At 37.5% G+C, this 16909-nt stretch overlaps 1 protein-coding gene across 10 annotated transcripts in view; it reads right to left on the bottom strand.

Moving 5' to 3' along the window:
* PTPRM (protein tyrosine phosphatase receptor type M) overlaps positions 1-16909 on the bottom strand; it is a 466670-nt gene that overhangs the window by 60259 nt on the left and 389502 nt on the right. For all 10 annotated transcript variants that reach the window (XM_065830251.2, XM_065830253.2, XM_065830257.2 and 7 more), the window contains one exon: positions 1233-1320. In XM_065830251.2, the coding sequence (XP_065686323.1) occupies positions 1233-1320 (88 nt within the window). The remainder of the gene's footprint in view (positions 1-1232; positions 1321-16909) is intronic.

The raw sequence follows: 16909 nt of genomic DNA, 5'->3' as shown, positions 1-16909 counted from the left end.
TCAAAATGATGTGGCAGATAGAGAGCATCTCTTACTTAACTTGCCTCTGCCTCCACAAACATTTGCCAGGGGTTCTGCTGCTGCAGCAAGTGACAGACCTGTTTTCTCTTTGTAAACTGTTTCAGCCCAGCTGGACCACAGTGATATAAGGGCCTAATCATAGCACCTACTGCAGGTCACTAAGTTAGGAGTTGGTCTCTTGAGACTTGTTATGCAAGCACTGCAGAGACGACCTCCTGAGGTGGTGATTCAGAAACATTCAGATGGGCTCTGTTTCTGATTAATTTCTCTAAAAGAGCTGTCATTCTCTCTGTGAAGTCCATGTGGCTCATCGATGAGGAAAACTAGGGAGATCTTTGCCTGGACAAGCACCTAGACTAGGTGTTGAAGTTATGCAGTGGAAATATGCATTACCTACTCCTTCCACAGATCCTCCACATGTTCAGTGAATCAGCACTGTTTATTCTTCTATGCTGTCCCATGTACCTAGGGTTATATGTGATTTCTGAACTGCAGCAGTATCATTAACTGATCCCTCCTTAAAGACCACTGTTACACCAGTGTGTAAATAATAATATAATTTTACCAAACTTTATATATTTTCTGCCTGCCTGTTCATGTGCGGCATCTCTCGCCACAGCTTTTTGCAATCTCATAATGCCAGATTTAGGGGTCATTCACCAAAGCAAGCTACCATCTCCTCAAGTTCTTTGATTAATAGTAAATCTCATGTTCATCAAGCCTGGCATTTTTAAGTAAAACACAAAGATTCTGCTTTCTTCCTTAGAGCCTGTCCAGCATGAAGAGGGTAAGTCAGGATAGCTGTCACTGTTATTAAGGAACGCTTAACACAGCAGTATTGTCCACTCCTACAATATCCACAACCCAATGTACCCAATATCAAGGTAGTGATGCGATCATGTGTACTCTTTCACTAAGGTGCCAGCAGCAGTTTGGGAGCTGTTAGAGCCAAGTATTGGTTAAAGGTGTCATTCTCCATTAGCCAGACATTGATCAGAGGGGTGGAAGGTTTACAGAAGGCTAGTTGAGAAAATGCATTAAATCTGACAGTTTTCTCAAAAAAAAAAAAAAAGTAACATCTTCCCTCACTTTTATCTTCCTAATTAGAGAAGAGGAATAGAAGTCTGATATGAGCATGAGGCTGGTTGGTCATTCTTATCCTGTTCTGAAGGCAAGTTAACACAGTGCACAATTATGTTGTCAACACTTACATGCAATGATATTCCCATATCTATTTTTCATTCTGTTCTCATCTTTCTTAGCTGAGTCCCACGGTGCAGACTGTCCTTCAAAGAAACTCTAAAAAAGGAAAGAAAGTGACATTAAGAAAAGCATGCAGAAACAGTTACCTTATGGATAAACCAAGGAGAACGGCATACAGTACTTGCAGGTATTGTTGTTAGAAGTGTCATTTAACTGGTTCTTTTATAGAGCAAAAATGTGAGTCTCCTGTGTAAATGGTATTTCTGTATAGCTCCAGATGCTATCTAAAATTTCACATGAGATTATTTGTGTAATAGTAAGAAGAATTATTTCACGGGAAGTGCTATTAAACCTTTAAAAAGTTGCATGCTTGCAACACTAGGAGTCCTTCATTTGTGCTATCCAGACTCTCCGCATATTTCTCATACACACACATGAAGTTGAAGGCACTTCAGCATCAGTGTTGGAGTTGCTTCAGGATAAGCGCAGAATTACACACTGTGCTAAGATGTTTCAGTTGCTTCTTGGCAGATGACCTCATGGATCTAAACATATATAAGCATTTAAAAAAATTCACATTCAACTAGCATGCACGCGTCTCTCTTTTAAAAAACCACACTTTATGATACCACCAAGATGATTATTTTGTCAGAGAATAAAAATAATGTGATTTTGTGAAAAACATAATCTGGTAATCACCCAACTTCTGTGCTGTAGTTAATAAATTTAAGGTAACTAAGAAAGGTGAAGGTGCTAAAATATATATTTTTACATTAATAAAACACACAAGCTGCCAAAAGTGCAACAAACAAGTTGTTATATCCTATCTGTCTTGTGCATTCTGTGGTCTAAAAGGGCATTTGCATAATTTCTTAATTTATACACTGTATCTGTAAATCATACAATGTAGACACATTTTATAATTTCTTATTGAAATATTAATCTTGTGTTAAAAATATTTAGTTGCCAAACAAACCATGGAATTCTATCAGGACGATGGCTTGTCTTAACTCATGTTTTTATCTTTTTACTACAAATGATCAGTAGATTAAATCTTCATTCAAGAGGGACACGAAGGTACATGGATTACTTCTCTAGAAAAAGAAGCCAAAAAATGGCTGAGTTCCAAACTAAACAGGGAAAACCTTGGGAAGTTTGTACCTCTCACAAGACCTCAACACATTTTGAGTGGTTTAAACTAGATAACGCTAATTAAATGGACTACCATTAGTATCCTTTGCCCTCATACCTGAAATGTATTGTTCAAATTCCAGTGATTGCCATCAGTAAAGAGCATAAAAGTCACAATAAGCCCTTGATCTCTTGCTGAAGTCAATGGAACACAGGGGCATCTAGTGTTTAAAATGAGTTTTCTTTTAATAAGTAAGTTCACTAGAGTGCTGGTTTCCAAGTTATGATATGGCAGCTCCTGGGAATACATGGATTACTTCTAAAAAGTTTGTAAATAATAGCCTAAGAACAACAGAAGCCTTGTTAAAAGGTTTCAATTTGTTTGTCCTTCATCTATCCACACTTCCTTATAAAATTTTTAAATGTGTGCAAATTCAAATTATTCAAACCCACTAATATAAATAAGTTTCACCTTAATCAAGGCATAGCATCATTTGGTGCAGTTCTGAGAAATGCAGATTCCTGCCAGGATAGAGAAGTGGAACCCTGTAAATCCTAAGATTTACAGCTTTGTGGCTGTTTGCCAAAAAGGCACCAATTGTTATCTGATTATACATTTGCCAACGGCATCTAAAGCAAGCAAGCCCTCCCACTCCAGAGCACTCTCAACTCAGGAAAATAGTTTTGTGATAAACCAGATCGAACTGCATACAGAATTGCTCTCTGTGGGCAAAGACCTATGTCTCAATTTCTTGCAAAATTCATGCTTACTCTCAGACAGCACTGGATGATGAACAATTAAATACAGTTAAAGGCAAAATAGAGATGAAAATGTTCAGCAATTAGGCTCCAAAGGCAACACCCTGCCCACCCCCCCAATACTAATCATTAATGTGATCTAAAATTTGACCTGATTTCTTCGTCAGGATTTTGGGCTCCTCTAGTTTTCTTACAGTCTTACTTCTAGAGACTAGTTCAAAGAATTGATCCATAAGACACAGAAAGTGGTTTTAGGTTTAATTCACTAAGCATTACATGTGCTGTTACAGAGAAAGAGTCCTACTGATACAGCTTCCAAGCTGACATCTTGAAATATGGAAGACCCAAATATACTTCTAAGGACTTCTCACTTCTTCCTATCCCACTAACGAACTTTTATAAAATTGCTTTACACTGATCGATTAACAGAAAACTCTGGAGATGACTGGGAAAGATCTGCACAGTATTGGATTCAGGGAAGATATACAAAAGGCATTGTACTGGTTTGAGCAGCTTGTCTGCTTATCAGCTGCTAATGTACGGGTTCAATTTCTCCTACCTGTTTGGAACTTCTGGAAACAATGATAAGCTTAATGAGCCTTACATAAAAAATATCTCCTAATAGTATATCTGTAACATAAATAATTCTGTTCTTTAGAATATATATATATATATATATAAAACCTCAAACAACAACAAAAACCAGGAGACAGAATTACGTTTCCAGCTTCTGCATATTGACTTCACCTTCTTTATTAGAAATGTATTATAGAAAAAGAACTCCCTATATGCATTTTTCTTTGGGTTTTTATCAATAAATTAGTGAATGAAATAAAAACGATCACACAGGGAAAATAGATGTAATTTATCTAGATCCATTTTTCTTTTTAATTCATTTTGGTATACACACAGGTATTTCAGGGAGAAGTGTACAGAAAAAAATAATTTGAAGGAAGAGGTATTACCGTGCAAAAGCATAAAAAGAAACAGTTATTGTAAAAGACAGCTGGAGTGTCACTTCCTAAATTCCCCATGTGCTGCCATTACACAAACCGCAACAGAACAATAATCCACGATGACTTAGAAGGAGAAATCCCATTTGTCCCACAAGTAAAGAACAGAGTAGATACCTCATAACAGATGATCTGCTTACTTGGGAGAAATATTTGTTTCATTACAGAAATTTTTTTTAATGTCTTTCCTGTCATATCACTCTCCAGGGAGGTTGCTGCACAGCAGCCCACACATTATCTTAGTGGCTATTCATTCTAATTCATCCTTAAAAATTCCTTAAAAATGTGGGCTATTAGGAAGAAATATGCCCCCAAACAGCTTCATTCCACCAAATGTCTGGCAAGAAACCGAAAATGAATACAGGACATTTCTCAAATAATTTAATTTTTTCTTTAACTCGAATCTACCCAGCCTCCACGATCTACTTGAAAAATCACAGTATCATAGAATCATTTTGGTTGGAAAAGACCCTTAAGGTCATCTAGTCCAGCCGTAAACGTCACACTGCCAAGTCCAACGCTAAATCATGTCCCTAAGCACCACATCTACATGTCTTTTAAATATCAAAATGAAACACTTCTCGAAACAGCTGTTTATACAGCAGACAGTTCAGTATGCAATGTCAACCATCACTCTGTTATTAGAAAATATTTCAATAATCAGGATAAAACAGTTTCTGAAAAAAACTGAATTATACAGAATGTCTGCATATACAACATGAGAACTCGTCAATGATGCAGCAGCAGGATCATTTCAGGATGAATGTGAAGCTTTTGCTTGCTTTAACTCAATGCTGCAGCGGTTTCCATTAAAAATAAAATATTTGCCAAGGGCTAATTCAGTGTGACCCTCAGTCTAGAAAATAACTGCAATATCTCAAATGAGAGGGGGAGATAATCACTGCAAATACAGATTTTTTAAATTATTCCCTTTCCTCATTTAAAATTCATAAGACCAGAAAATATTGGAAGAGATCTATATAAAAGTACAGTTTGAAGAGGCTGTAATGTGGAGAATAGGGTAAGATCTTCAGGATACAATTTGCAGCTCTGTTGATTGTCATTTTTGCCAACACAATTTCCATCATAGATTTTAATGCTTCCAATTAAGGACAGTAAAAATAATGCATCTTTCTAAGCACTTTAAGATCTAAAAATGCAAAGTGTTGAGTGGTATTACTATTTTTATTATTAATCCAAAGCCAAGTAGCAACTTTTTAAAAAAATACTTCATAGTTGCTAGGTGATGACAGTGTAGTCTCTTATGATACCATTTACAAAATGCAAGCAAAGAAATAAGAAGTTAATGGCATCATAAATCTTGCTCTTCCTACTTAATAAGCAAGAATATTATTCATAGGTACAAAGAAATGCATATTCCACTGTGTAAAATCTTAAGTTTGATCTGCGGATTTGTTTTTAAATGTATGAGTCTTTCTGATGTCTGATTCTCCTGATTGACCCTAAGTTTCTCCACTGGTAGCTTCCATTTTTCCATTGCTATTTCTACACAACCAGATTAAGATATACTTTAGTAAAATGAGTAATTTGACCTATTCAGTTATAGATGCCTCGGGATTTGTTTTTATGCTTCATGTAGAGACTTACACACAGTGTCTACTTTAGGCCAAACCAGACAACTAACAGTGGTCCTAATGGAGGTCCTTGTCTAAGCTCAATTAGCTGGAGGAGAAACATATATTTCTGCCACAGGTCCTCTGTGTTGCAGCTAAATTAGATGCCTAAAATGCCCTGAATTGGATAATGAAGATACATCACTAGTTTCACCTAAATACACCACCCTTTAATATTGCTGTGTCCACTTTACATGTGGAGATTACAGATGGAAAAAAATGCATCCAGTAGACTCTGAGTTAAGATACTATTGTCACGTTAGACTCTTCTTCGTATTTACAAACTCTAGTAAATACACATTTTATTTTAAGCAAGTCCATAAATGTTTGGAGGACATTCAGGATAATTTAATGAACAGCACAAGATTTATGAGTACAGTAAATCTGTCAGTTCGCTGTTTTTTCAGTATTCAGAATCTGCAAAATATCTGGCACGTGATGATGTCCTTGTTACTTAACAACATTAGTTTTTTTTTTTTTTAAACAGAAAATTGAAATAATCGCATTTAGTTTGCTGATAACTGAGTATTTAAGCTAAGGAACTAAGAAGGGTCATTGATAGTTACGTTAAAGTAAACTGCAGAGAGGTCCAAGCTATGAAACAACATTTTTAATCTTCTAGTCACTTTGAGGAAAGTTTTTTTATAATTGAAAATGCATCACCTGCAAGTAATAGATCACCTCAGGTGTTTGTGAGCAATGGTAAACGATTTCACTGATGGCAACGAGCTGTATGCAAGCAGCTCTTCATACTTCAATCACCGCTTTGGTCACTGAAAGCATTTGTGGATGACAGTGTGCCACTAGAGAATATATTCACGATCAGCGTTTTCTTCTCTGTCAGCTTCAATCACTGAGAATTATGTCCAGTTTTCAAATAATGGAATTAAAAAACCCCACATTTCACTATGTCTGCCCTTGAAAACTGTCTGTTGCGAGAGCCAGTGTGAAAATCTATCTAATCAATTTAAACTGCCTTCAGCAGTTATAAAGCACTTACAAATGTGTTACTGTAACCTAGGTCTGAACATGAAAGAAAAAAAAAAACAAATAATCATAAAGACTGTTGAATATATCAATGTTATCACCAAAACTCCCTCATTCTGTTCAGAATTTTCTGGAAAAATTAGTCTAATAGTTTACATAAGGTTTTCTGAGTGTGAGACAAAAAGCGCAGATGAGTCTTAAAGCAGACACACAGTGATAGTCTGACATACAGCAACTCCCTAAGACTGTTACTCATGCTGCTTTTGTGGTTGTGCCTCCTGGAACTGATGTAAAAAGAAAAACAAAAAAAAAAAACTTTGACTCATAAAGGCTTGCATAGCCAGAGGTAGGAAACAGAGTCCTTTTCTTCTCAGGTGCTTTTACATTAGTCTCCTTTACACAGGAGAAGAAGAGCAGGAAAGCAAAAGTCTTTCTGGTCTTCTGAGGCACTGAACGTCATAGTCGCTGCCTACATTAAATGTTGAAATGGAAGGGGAACTGTTACCTCCTTCACTGACTAACCGCAGCATGATGTAACATTCAAATTTGAAAGAAAGAGGACTAAAACCATGTGGTAAGACAAAATCTGGTACTAATTCTGTCATTGTGCTCATTTTTCAGTGGCAAGATGCTTTCAATTAGTCTATTTTCTAATAGATTTGTATTTTTAAACTCACAGGCTTTGGTATTCCCTGGACAGCTGGCCAGTCTAGTCAAGCTATAGCTGCATAATGAAAACATATTAAAATGATGCTTTGGTATGGTATCTTTAACAACATAAACACCTGCAGCAGTTAGCATGAGTTAGCTCTAGCTGACAATAGCATTAGCAAATGCACACGATATTTAGTTAACATTATAGGATGAGAAGGTGGCTCATCTATGAGAATAGAGAAGTAACTTAAGTGAAAGTGACTTGTGAATCACTGTGAAAATTGTGAAGGTGTTGCAGACCTTCAGGAGTAGCAGATCCTGAATGCCAGCCATGGCAAAATGTAGTTTTTAGGTGTCAAGTGCATTTGAACAACATAACCAAGCACTAGGTATTCTTTTCTACCCAGTCCTATCGCTGACAGTGTCATGGGTTGCTCAGGGAGATGACCTAGAGGACAAGGGAGGAGGCCCCCACAGAGACACTGTAGGAGTACACAGGGTATGGCTGGAACCACCACACAGACCCATCTGACTTCTCTCCTGGACCCTGTCCTCCCTCCTGTGGAACAGGGAAGTCATGCAAGTTGTAAAATTGGATATATCTGTGATTGAAATATTTTGGTAGCTGAGTACATTTAGTCTCCAATGACCAATCATCATTAGGTCTTAAACCATGACAATACTGCAAAAGAGAGTCTCACGGAGTGCTTCTGTAATAAATACCAAAGAATTACTGTCCATATATTTTTTAAATCAACTTGTTTATGAGATCTGTGGATGTCATTTCTTATCTTGGTATCTAACACGGCCACACCTGAAGTTCACTCGTAAGAATAGATATTTTATAGATTCTGCAGAGTGGTCTAAAACTTTGATAGATAACCTAATTTCTATAGGCTTTTAAAGCCATTGTCATTTTACCTACTCAAGTTTTAAAAACTCCATTATTTCATTCCTGTAAAAATTTTAAGATTTCCATATAAGGAAAGATTTTAGAAAGATAGTGAAATGTGAACTAGTAAGAGGACTGCAATAGAACATACAATTAAAATTCTCATTTATTCCCTGGCATACTTGATACCAATAACTTAACTTCATAAATCTTTCTGATTTATCTCCAGCAGAAAAATATAGTATCCTTATGAGATTTTATGATCCTTTTTTTTATAGAAAGGACCCTCTGGGTACAATATGCACACTTGCACGGTAACTAATAAGCAGGCTATATTATTTTTAACTTGTTTGTAAAAAAAAGTACAGTTGGTCTCAAACAGTACATCTTTCCTCTCATGAAAATAGATTTCCTGCTTTTGGAGGATTTAATGAACAGTTTTCACGTACAGCATGTGAGATTTTCCCTACTCCTCTCTCACTTTTTTTAACACAATACATAACTGAAAGTTTTGTTAACAACTATCATACTTTGTACATTTTCAAGAAGACAGTGAACTTGAGCAACACTCATGACTATCATGTCTGTAAACATTAAGTGAATGAACACAGGCTACACTGAATACCAACCACTTCTGTGCTTTGATAGGAAACCTCTTCTGGGGAAATACAGAAAGATATTGATCACCACATAGGCACTATCCATCCCTTTGTGAACAAAATTATCTGCTTTATTATTCAGTAACTCTGTTATCTCCTTGCTTCCTCCCTGTGTTTTTCCAAAGGATGTAATTACACACTACACAAGTAAAAGATGGCACGCACTCATTTATTTCTTAATGAGAATTCCTACTTACCAAACATAGGTGTTTATACAAAAGGGCCAGGACTCAGAGTTCCATACAGTGCACTGCTTGTGTGGATAAAGGTTTTAAGATAAATTTAAAGTTAACTTTTTTATACCATCTTTAGTGGAAGGGTAACACACAAATACCTCCAATGACTTGAACAGAAAGAAAATATTCAGCCTGATCACAATACTGTTTGAATGAGGGCAAAAAGGAGAGGTATCTTAAGATACTGAGTGAAGGCAGAGGCATCAACTCTGAACTAATGCAGGTATTCAAGATATCATTACAACCATCTATGAGTTAACATTATTATTATTATTGATTATGATAACATGCCTCTTCTGCCCCCATCTTTGAAAATTTAGCTCACTTTCCTGTATTAGAGTGTAAGGTATCCAAAGTAGCTATTGCCTGTCAAATTAAGAGTGTAATCACTTCTTTTTCCAATGTCACAGTGCTGATTTTTGGTGCTCTTTTATTGTATGTGTTTTATAGGTACCCACAATGACAGACCCCTAGAACTTCCAGACTGAGCAAGTTGCAATATTGCTGTTAACGGTGCCACAGGCTTTGATTTTTTGCATCACAGATCGGCAATATTATTCTTTGCTATGACTCCTTGGGACTTCCTGTTGATGAGCTTTGTAGAATTAAGGAAATGACTTCCTGTTTCATGTAGCAGCTGTTTCCTCCGACTCCTCTTTCCTCCTGGGCTGCAACTCTGTTTCTCGTTTCCTTTCCCTCTGTTTAGAGTTATTTACATTTACCTAAGGATGCGTGTATGCCTTTGCACTGCTACAATATTAGAATTTGGAAAACTGCGGGTTTGTCTCTTCTTGGTTTTTGTTTCCAATTTTTAATCAAGAAACTCTTTTTCAAGTACCTTTCTGCCAAACAAAACATTCCTTCCACAATACTACTTGAATGTCAGAAGTACCTCACTGTTAGATTTTCCCTGTTGAACTCAGAATGTTAGAAGGCAGGTGGATTCTACAAAGAGCTTTTATGTACCTTAGAGCTTTGAGAATATTATATTAGATCTTTTTGTGCACTTTAAATTTTAACTCAAAAAACTAATTGAAGATTTAAATACTTCTTCTGAGTCTAGCCCATATTTCCTCCTAAAGATTAGTAGTATGATATTTGATTTACTTTACAAATAATAAAAGCTTTCCCTAGGGAAAAGTTTCAAAGAGCTAATGAAATGTTATTAAATCAGAGCATAAAGATACAATGTGCTATGAAAAAAGTAGGCAAGAGCTTTGGAAATTTTCTTCCTATAGTAAAGAGTTTGCAGTTGGTTTAAAATATAACAAGAAAGGGGGAAAAAAGAAATTAAAATTAAAAGTACACAGAAAGAGACAGAGAAAGAGAAGTGTGAAGAAGCGAACATTTTTTTTAGTCAGCAGGAGAAAAACAATAGTATGCATTTAACTCAAGCAGTAAGCTTTGTATTGTAGTCATTATGGTTTTCTGTTCACTCATGTTTTATGTAGCAATTGATGACAGCTATTTCACTCTTTGCCTACATATGCTGTGTAATGCACAAACCAAGGCTTAAAGATTTCAAGAATCTCCTTCTGAAGTGAGTGGAAAATACTTACTTTCCATGGCAAAATACTTGCTTTCCATGACTTGATTGACAATGTAGGCTGGGATACTGCTCCTTGAGTAACTATATTATTTAAGAGGTACTATTTATTTAATACCTGTGCACTTCTGTCATCTGCTTGCTGAAGATTATTTCTAAAGAAAGGTAACCAGCATTGAACTGGTGGACACATACGCTGACAAGAAAGCTCTCTTTGATGCATTTCTAGCTAATCCAGTAATATTTTTGCCTCATTTTATCTGAATAAATCATTGTAATTGACACAGTGTGTTGAGCTCAGATTTCAAAAGAACTGCTTGATTCTTTAAATTATCAGCTGACCCAAGCATAAAAAACCTGATAATATTTTCAAATCCCCTGTAAAGACAAGCTGTTTCTGATTTAGAACCACACAATTTGGAAAAACCTTGAATATAATAGAATTCCCTGAAGCAACAGAAAACAGCATGTGGAGAAACAAAATAAAAGCAAATAAATATTGAATTTGAAAAGTGAACAAAGCCCCTCCTATCTTCATCCAAGTTGTAATGTACACACAGCTGATCTGACCTTACAGAAGTGATAAAGCACCCCTTAAAATTTTGCTCACTATATTAGCCTCCAGGGTTTTCCAGAGTGTATCTAAGCCGCTCTAGTTAACATAGTTTGGATAGAAGATAAAAAAGAAACAAAGGGCAAATAAGAAGATTTTAATTCTGCTGAAGGGCGGCACTGACATCATATTAAACTACAAGATAAAAGCCAGAGTACACTGGCATACATGGATGGAACACAAATATTTTGCAGACTGTTGTTTTTTCCAGTGGATAAGATAGTATTTTCAAGGGAAGCAAGAGCAGTAGGGTAGGTTAAAACAGATAAGGGTCTACTTGCAGTGCCCTTTCAAAAAAAGGACAGCACTTCATTGTGTTGGTTCATTACATTTTTTGATCTTCACAGGAAACTTTGGTGCCTGCATGTCTGCTTTGCTTGATTGCAAATACACTCTTTGCTAGAATATATGAAGATAATTATTCATTGCTGTAGGCTTGACTTTTAGCCCAGCATTTCCATTGTTCTAAAGAAAAAGATCCCTTTCCATCTAAAGTTCGGTGTCTACTTCCTTGTTGTTTGCTGAGCTGTTTTGCTCTGGGGAGGGCAGCACTGGGTTACAGAGGAGCCGCTGAGCGCTTCCACAGCAATTGGAGCTCCTGCTATTCCACTACTCAAAACTCGTGGCTCCGGCTTTTTAAAGTGATGTTTCCTTTTCTCAGACATCCCTCTGCAGGCTCTCACTCTATAATTGCTTCCTGCCAATCATCTTCCCTTTGGACAACTACACCCTTACTGAAAAGGAGTGGGTGGGTAAAAACTTTGAAAAAAATGCTGTTGGTCCTAGACGATTCCACACCCCTCTGCAAAACTACTGAAAGAATAATGCAGAGTATTTAACAGCATATAAAGATAATCAGCATAAAAATAGTGGCAGTACTAATGGGATTGACAATGATGGCAAGCGTTTCTGTCAATTGTTAACCTAATCATTTTCAGCACACTGCATACTGACAGCAGCGCTTCATTACAGCCTCAAGACTACTTGTTAAAACAAAGAGTGTCTGGTTAGGCTCACTAATGAACAGCAGCAGCTCACCAACCTGAATTGTCCTGTTTTGATGTTTGAAATGTATATACAGCGCTTTCTAATTCCAAGAGAGGTATCCCTGCAGCAATTTAGCAAGCAAGCTGTTTTAAGCCATTTTAAGACATTTTATTCAGATATGTAATACACAGGATCATAGGCAACTCAAATGACCAAGACTCAGTTAATGGGTAAAGCGAAATGGAAGTGCTCTAGGTTAACAGTGAGGGAGGGGCAAAAGGGGTTGCTGTCCTGAAAGACTGTCACTTGAGAACCACTTCTGCATCATTAAGCTAACAACAGAGATGCGGTACTAGTATTTTGTCAATGGAAAAGCACATACCATACACAAGTGACAGTTCCACCAGGCATGTATCCACAGGGGCTTATCAATGGAAGGAACTTTGAGAAGCCTTCTAAACTTGCATTGCCCTTGTGCAAAACAATGGAGATCTTTGAATGCGAAAATGTCTCTTCTTCCTTATAATTCATCATTCACACAGCATACATTCAGAAAATATACTCTGCAAGTGAAATAAGTATTGGACTAACTAACAGGAAAAAAATCAATCTCCAGCAATAACGATAGAAATGGCAATTTGAGTGCCATCCGTTTGCCATCAATTGCTGGGCAGATGTGCGACAAAGACGTCTCTTCCACTCTAGTATGGTAGTGTTTTATGCTTGCTGTGTACAACAGCACCCTTTAGCAAAGAAGAGAACCAAATGTAATATTAATCGGAGACAGACTCCAGGAAAAAAAAAAAAAAAGAAAAGAAAAATGTACCTGTTTGACAGGACAGTCTTTTTTCTCAAGGGCAATATGGTAAGAACATGAAGACGAGTTGTTTATGGAGTAAGGGAGCTAACTGAAAAGTTACAAAGTCCATATAGCACAAATGGATTATGAAATAAGAAACATAACAAACAAATAAAGGGTTCATCACAGAGAAAAAATAGTGCAAAATATTGTTTACACTCACAGCTTTAAGAACAGAAAAGAGTAATCACAGTTCTGCACTTAGGTCACAACTGATGGCATTATTCTGTGGATTTTTTCCTGATGTGCAGGACCCTTGAGAACATGTCACCTAGCGACTCTTTTGTTCAGATTCTGATGTTGCTGAGTATCAAAACAATCCTTCAGTAATGAAGATTGAGGTTTAATGACTTGATGTATAATTTTGTTTTTTTGCAATCTGCTTCTTCATTTTCTCTTTTGCATAAACTGAGCAAAATACAGCAATTTATCAGCTCTCTGTGGATATTTCAAGATTTATATACATTGTAGCTCTACATTTTTCTACATTTCCTTTCATTAGAACACTGCACTCAAGCTAGATTAATTGAGGCAAGCCAACATGATAAAAGCTCTGTTGAATAGCAGCAGATGCCTTTATTCTTTGCATCCCGCCATAAAAGAAAACTTTTAAAATTTGAGTCTCTATATAAATATTTCCCTTATAAGACAATACAAAGATTCCAGGTATCTGTCCCTCATTAAGCCAATTACTAGTTTAAAATAATCCAATAAAGTCCATAGTTATCAGTTTTCTTATTAATAAAAGTATTGTTAGACTCTGTGCCAAATTCTGCCAAGGCTACCAGATAAAATGATAAAGACTGAACTAGATGGACAAGAGTAACTTGGCACCGAAGTGTTCCAGTCCTGATGCATGGTGGAAGTTTCAACTTTGAGACAAACAACCAACAGGGGAAGACTTACTGCTATGAGCTTCAGAGATGTCAGCTCAGTAGGGACTAGACTTTCAGCTGGAGTACTAGGGAGGACACACACTAGAGAGTATACAACTAGAGGTCTAGGGAGGTCAATACTGCGCTGAATTCTGTTTAACATCTTCATTAATGACCTGGATGATGGGGTATAGTGCACCCTCGCCAGTCACTTCGGTTGGAAAAGATCCTTAAGTTCAATCAGTCCAACTATTAACACTGCCAAGTCCACCACTTGGACCAAACCATGTCCCAAAGTGCCACATCTACACATCTTTTAAACACCTTCAGGGATGGTGATTCAACCACTTCCCTGGGCAGCCTGTTCCAACGCTTGACAACCCTTTCTGGGAAGAAGTTTTTTCTAACATCCAATCTGAACCTTCCCTGGCACAACTTGAGGCCATTTCCTCTTGTCCTATCACTTGTTACTTGGGAGAAGAGACCAACACCCTCCATGCTACAACCTCCTTTCAGGTAGTTGCAGAGAGCGATAAGGTCTTCCCTGATGCTCTAAGCTTACTTTTCTCCAGAATAAACAACTTCAGTTCCCTCAGATGAACAGAAAGAAATATCTCATTTTCTTTTAATGCTGGATACAGGAGTCAGGGCAGATTGTGCTACTGAAATCTTACCTGACAGCTAAATGATTAGGATATCTTTCTGATACTAGTAATTTGCGGGACATAAGACATAGTATTCTTTAAAATTAGGTTTCAGCTCAAATTGCATCAAAACTAGAAATGTCCTGGAAATACACAACATAAGTTACAAGAAAAGGTTTGTCTTCAAAAACAAGATAGGCTCCTGGGAGACTGGGATGGTAAAAGTAGTCAAGTTAGTAAAAGACAGTAAGACACAAAAAGACAGTAAAACTGATTCAGGCTCATTGAACATTAAACTCTTGTTTTCTCCCACACTTCAAGTATCCCACTGCTGACAGCACTTAAGGTTCTAGGAGAAACCATTCAGTAGCTGTAAGCTGCTTGGATTTAGTGCATATCTGTCAATATAACATGGTGGTCCTATGTCCCACCCTGGTTCCCTACCTAGCCCTCAGTCAACTTCTGAAGCTTTGTTCCATGAGAAAACATTTAAGAGTATACCTGAGACAACATTCCCCAAACATATTGTTGCTTTTTTCATGTTAGGTAGCTAAATTTGGAAGTTACTACTCTTGGTAATTTCACTGTAGTCATAATAGCTGGTATCTAAATTTGCCGTATTAGTTAAAACACAAATACTTGATATGATACCAGATCAAACTTGAATTCTAGCATAAACCAAGATAACTGTTTTTCATTAGAAGATGCTGAAGTTTTTCCAGTTGTGGGCAGAACTGTATGGTGAATGGAGTACTTCATTGCTTTATGCACATGCATTTACAGCTTTCTAAAATGTGCCATTAAAAATAGTGCTTTCTATAGTGTATTTTTTCCTTTTTCTCCATGAAAATAGAGAGGAAAGCCATCTCTTTTGCTTTTTAATGTTATTGCATTACCACACTTGAGCACACCCAGCACACTGGTCCCCCACACTAAAACAGTCACATGGGTAGCACCATTCAAATCTTCCATGACATCAAAAAAATCACGTTACTGTTAAACTTCTGGACTAGTCAGTCAGGTTTCCAGGGACTCTGGCACTTGCTGTTCTGCAAAACTGGGGAAACAGGACATGTAAACGTGACCTTTTCCTCCTTCAGTTCCAGAGATGCAGAATCTCTACCCTCATGTAACTCCTTCCCACAACTCTTTCTACACCCTGGCCTCCTCAGTCAGCACATCTTCTCTGGTGTGTTTCTAGGGCAAAAAGAAGAGTGCTGCTAGCTGAAAGGAATAAAGTGAGAATGTAGTGCACTCCTTTCTCCTCCTTGTTCTGGTGTTTGGGAGGAGGACCCCCACCCACTGTCCTGCCTGCTGTGCTCAGGAGAAGGAGGTTGCAATGGCAGAACCTGGGTGAGAGACATGGAGGAGGCTTGGGCTGGACCAAGCAGGAGAACACAAAAATTGTAAGCATACCTTACGTATCATTCAGAATCATAGAATAGTTTGGGTTGTAAGGGATCTTCAGAGGTCATCTAGTCCAACCCCTCTGCAATGAGCAGGGACATCTTCAACTAGATCAGGTTGCTCAGAGCCACATCCAGCCTGGCCTTGAATGTTTCCAGGGATGGGGCATCTACCACTTCTCTGGGCAACCTGTGCCAGTGTTTCACCATCCTCATCGTAAAATATTTCTTCCTCATGTCTGGCCTTCACCTCCACTGAAGGCACAATCACTGTTCCACACTACCTCCGTGGTTTCGAGTGCTTCTGTGATAGCTATGGGACTATGAATGTTTTCACCTTATCCTCCTGCGGCAGTCAGCAGGTGAGTAGTGCAGTCCTCACGTCTTGGAGGGGATGTAGTGAAAGGTAAAGCTTTATCTGTGGGGAAGGTCTCTGGTATTGGAGGGAGCACCTCCAGGGAATGAACATAAATATTGAGTAAGCACAAGCAGTTCTCTCTGTCAGTGTGTAGCTAAACACAAGTTTTGTAGATTCACTCATTTCTTCGCCCTTGGAACAGGGCAGTTTTAAAAAGATCCAACCTGATCCCTCATAAGATATTTAAGGCAATTCTAACACAGCATAGTTGAGCTAAAAGAAAACATACTTCTAGTTATGTCAACAAGAAAGACATTTGCTTCCAAACTAGCCTGTTCTTCTACTTCGGCAACACTTAAAAATCAATTGATGGCAGAATCACAGTGTTTCAAAAAAAATGTCACCAAAAATAACAAACATACAGTCTCAGCA

The sequence above is a fragment of the Patagioenas fasciata genome, chromosome 2 (genome assembly GCF_037038585.1).
Source record: "Patagioenas fasciata isolate bPatFas1 chromosome 2, bPatFas1.hap1, whole genome shotgun sequence".
NCBI lineage: Eukaryota > Metazoa > Chordata > Aves > Columbiformes > Columbidae > Patagioenas > Patagioenas fasciata.
Note: the sequence above shows the minus strand (reverse complement) of the source record. Positions and strands in the feature narration are given on the sequence as shown.